Below are 1,865 nucleotides of genomic sequence, written 5' to 3' on the forward strand. Positions count from 1 at the left end.
AGTTCTAAGTCGAAATTTGAACGCCATCTACTGCTAAATGGTATAACATATTTTGCTGGAGTAGAAGCAGACCTCTTTTACCGACAAACATTATGAATTCATATAAAACTCGTAGGTCATAATATGAAATGTTGTGAGAGAGAGCGAGAAGAAATGAGTTACATAATTGTTGAATTGTTCAATGCAGCTTTTTATACATCGTTTGTGTTTGAATATGCAGTGATATCAGGAATTCCCCGAATTAAGTCTAGCAACGCGATGTTACAAACAAATTTGGCAGGTTTGCTCAGTATGTAAGTGTCTTCTGTGGATATAACTCAACACATGCTCATACATTTGATTAAGTGAGATAAGTAAATAATTTCAATTCAATAGGTATGTAGAATATGTTTCAGAATTCCTTATTTAATTTTGAAGTCTTAATTTATAAATTTGTTTTCTTTGGAAACAAAAATTATAATTTTGGATCGTTTATGCCAAGGAGAAAAAATTGCTGCTGTCGCAAAAAACTTAAAGATAAATGAAGCTTCAGTGCGGGCCATAAAGAAAAATGAGTCGGCCATAAGAAAATCAGTTGCTGATGGCTCCTTAACCTCCATAAAATATTCCAATCGACTACGCCCACCAATAATGGAAAAAATGGAATAGGCGCTTAATATTTGGATTGAAGATAACTGCCAAAAGCGAATTCCTTTAAGCAAACACATCATCAAAGAAAAAGCTCTGAGCATTTATGAAAACCTCAAAAAGAGTGGAGAGCCTTCTGTATCCGCAGAATTTACTGCAAGTAATGGCTGGTTTGAGCACTTCAAAAAACGATTTGCTATTCATAGCTTAAAAGTTCAAGGACAGTCAGCTTCGGCTGATGTGGAAGCTGCTAACACATTCCCAAAAGAAATTCAAAAATATATTGACGACCAAGGATATGTAAGGGATCAAGTTTTTAATGCTGATGAAAATGGACTTTGGTGGAAAAAAATGCCGGACAGAACTTTTATTTCAAAAGATGCAAGGAGTGCACCTGGATATAAGGTATCCAAGGACCGAATAACTCTGCTTTTGTGCGGAAATGCATCCGGTGATTGTTTAGTCAAACCATTGCTAATTTATAAGTCACTAAATCCTCGTGCGCTCAAAAACACAGACAAGAATTCATTGCCAGTTTACTGGAGAGCAAATTCGAAGGCTTGGGTTACCAGAGATATTTTCAGTGATTGGTTTTATAATTGCTTTGTTATAGAAGTTGAGAAATATTTAAAGAAGAGGAATTCGGACTTCAAAGCTTTGTTGCTTTTAGATAACGTTCCAGGTCATCCACAAAATTTGACTCATCCTAATGTCAAAATTATGTTCATGCCACCTAATACCACGTCACTGTTGCAGCCAATGGATCAAGGGATAATTTACACATTCAAAATGTATTATATCCGAAGGTCTTTGCAGTGGATTTTAAATTTAACAGAGTCGTCATCTGTGGATTTAACAAGCGCTTGGAAGACAATCAAAGACTGTATCCAAATAATAGCGAAATCATTAAAGGAGCTGAAAAAGTCAACATTAAGTGGATGCTGGAATAAAATATTGCCGTCTGTGGATGTGTAAGAAGAAACAGGGGTAGCATCTGAAGAAAACGGACTTACCGAAATCTTAGCAATTGCACACTTAATCGACGGTGAAGGATTTAATGATATGGTGGCAGNTAAATATGTTTGAATAGTTGTATATATATTTGTATGTATGTACATATGTTTGTGTATGCACATATGTTTGTGCACATGTATATATGCACATATGTAGTACAAACGAAAACAAATCTAATAAGCTGCTCGTTGATATAAATGCGAACTGTACTGATAGTCAAAAAT

The 1,865-nt window shown here is 35.1% G+C and overlaps 1 protein-coding gene across 1 annotated transcript in view; it reads left to right on the top strand.

Annotated features, from left to right (window-relative positions):
- The first annotated feature begins 1,287 nt into the window (after positions 1-1,287).
- LOC108365105 (uncharacterized) overlaps positions 1,288-1,865 on the top strand; it is a 2,622-nt gene continuing 2,044 nt past the window's right edge. The window contains exon 1 of the mRNA XM_017619064.1: positions 1,288-1,692. Coding sequence (XP_017474553.1) covers positions 1,690-1,692 — 3 coding nt within the window. The 5' untranslated portion in view covers positions 1,288-1,689. The remainder of the gene's footprint in view (positions 1,693-1,865) is intronic.

Source organism: Rhagoletis zephyria, unplaced genomic scaffold (genome assembly GCF_001687245.7).
Source record: "Rhagoletis zephyria isolate East Lansing unplaced genomic scaffold, Rhagoletis_zephyria_1.1 Rzeph_scaffold_01778, whole genome shotgun sequence".
NCBI lineage: Eukaryota > Metazoa > Arthropoda > Insecta > Diptera > Tephritidae > Rhagoletis > Rhagoletis zephyria.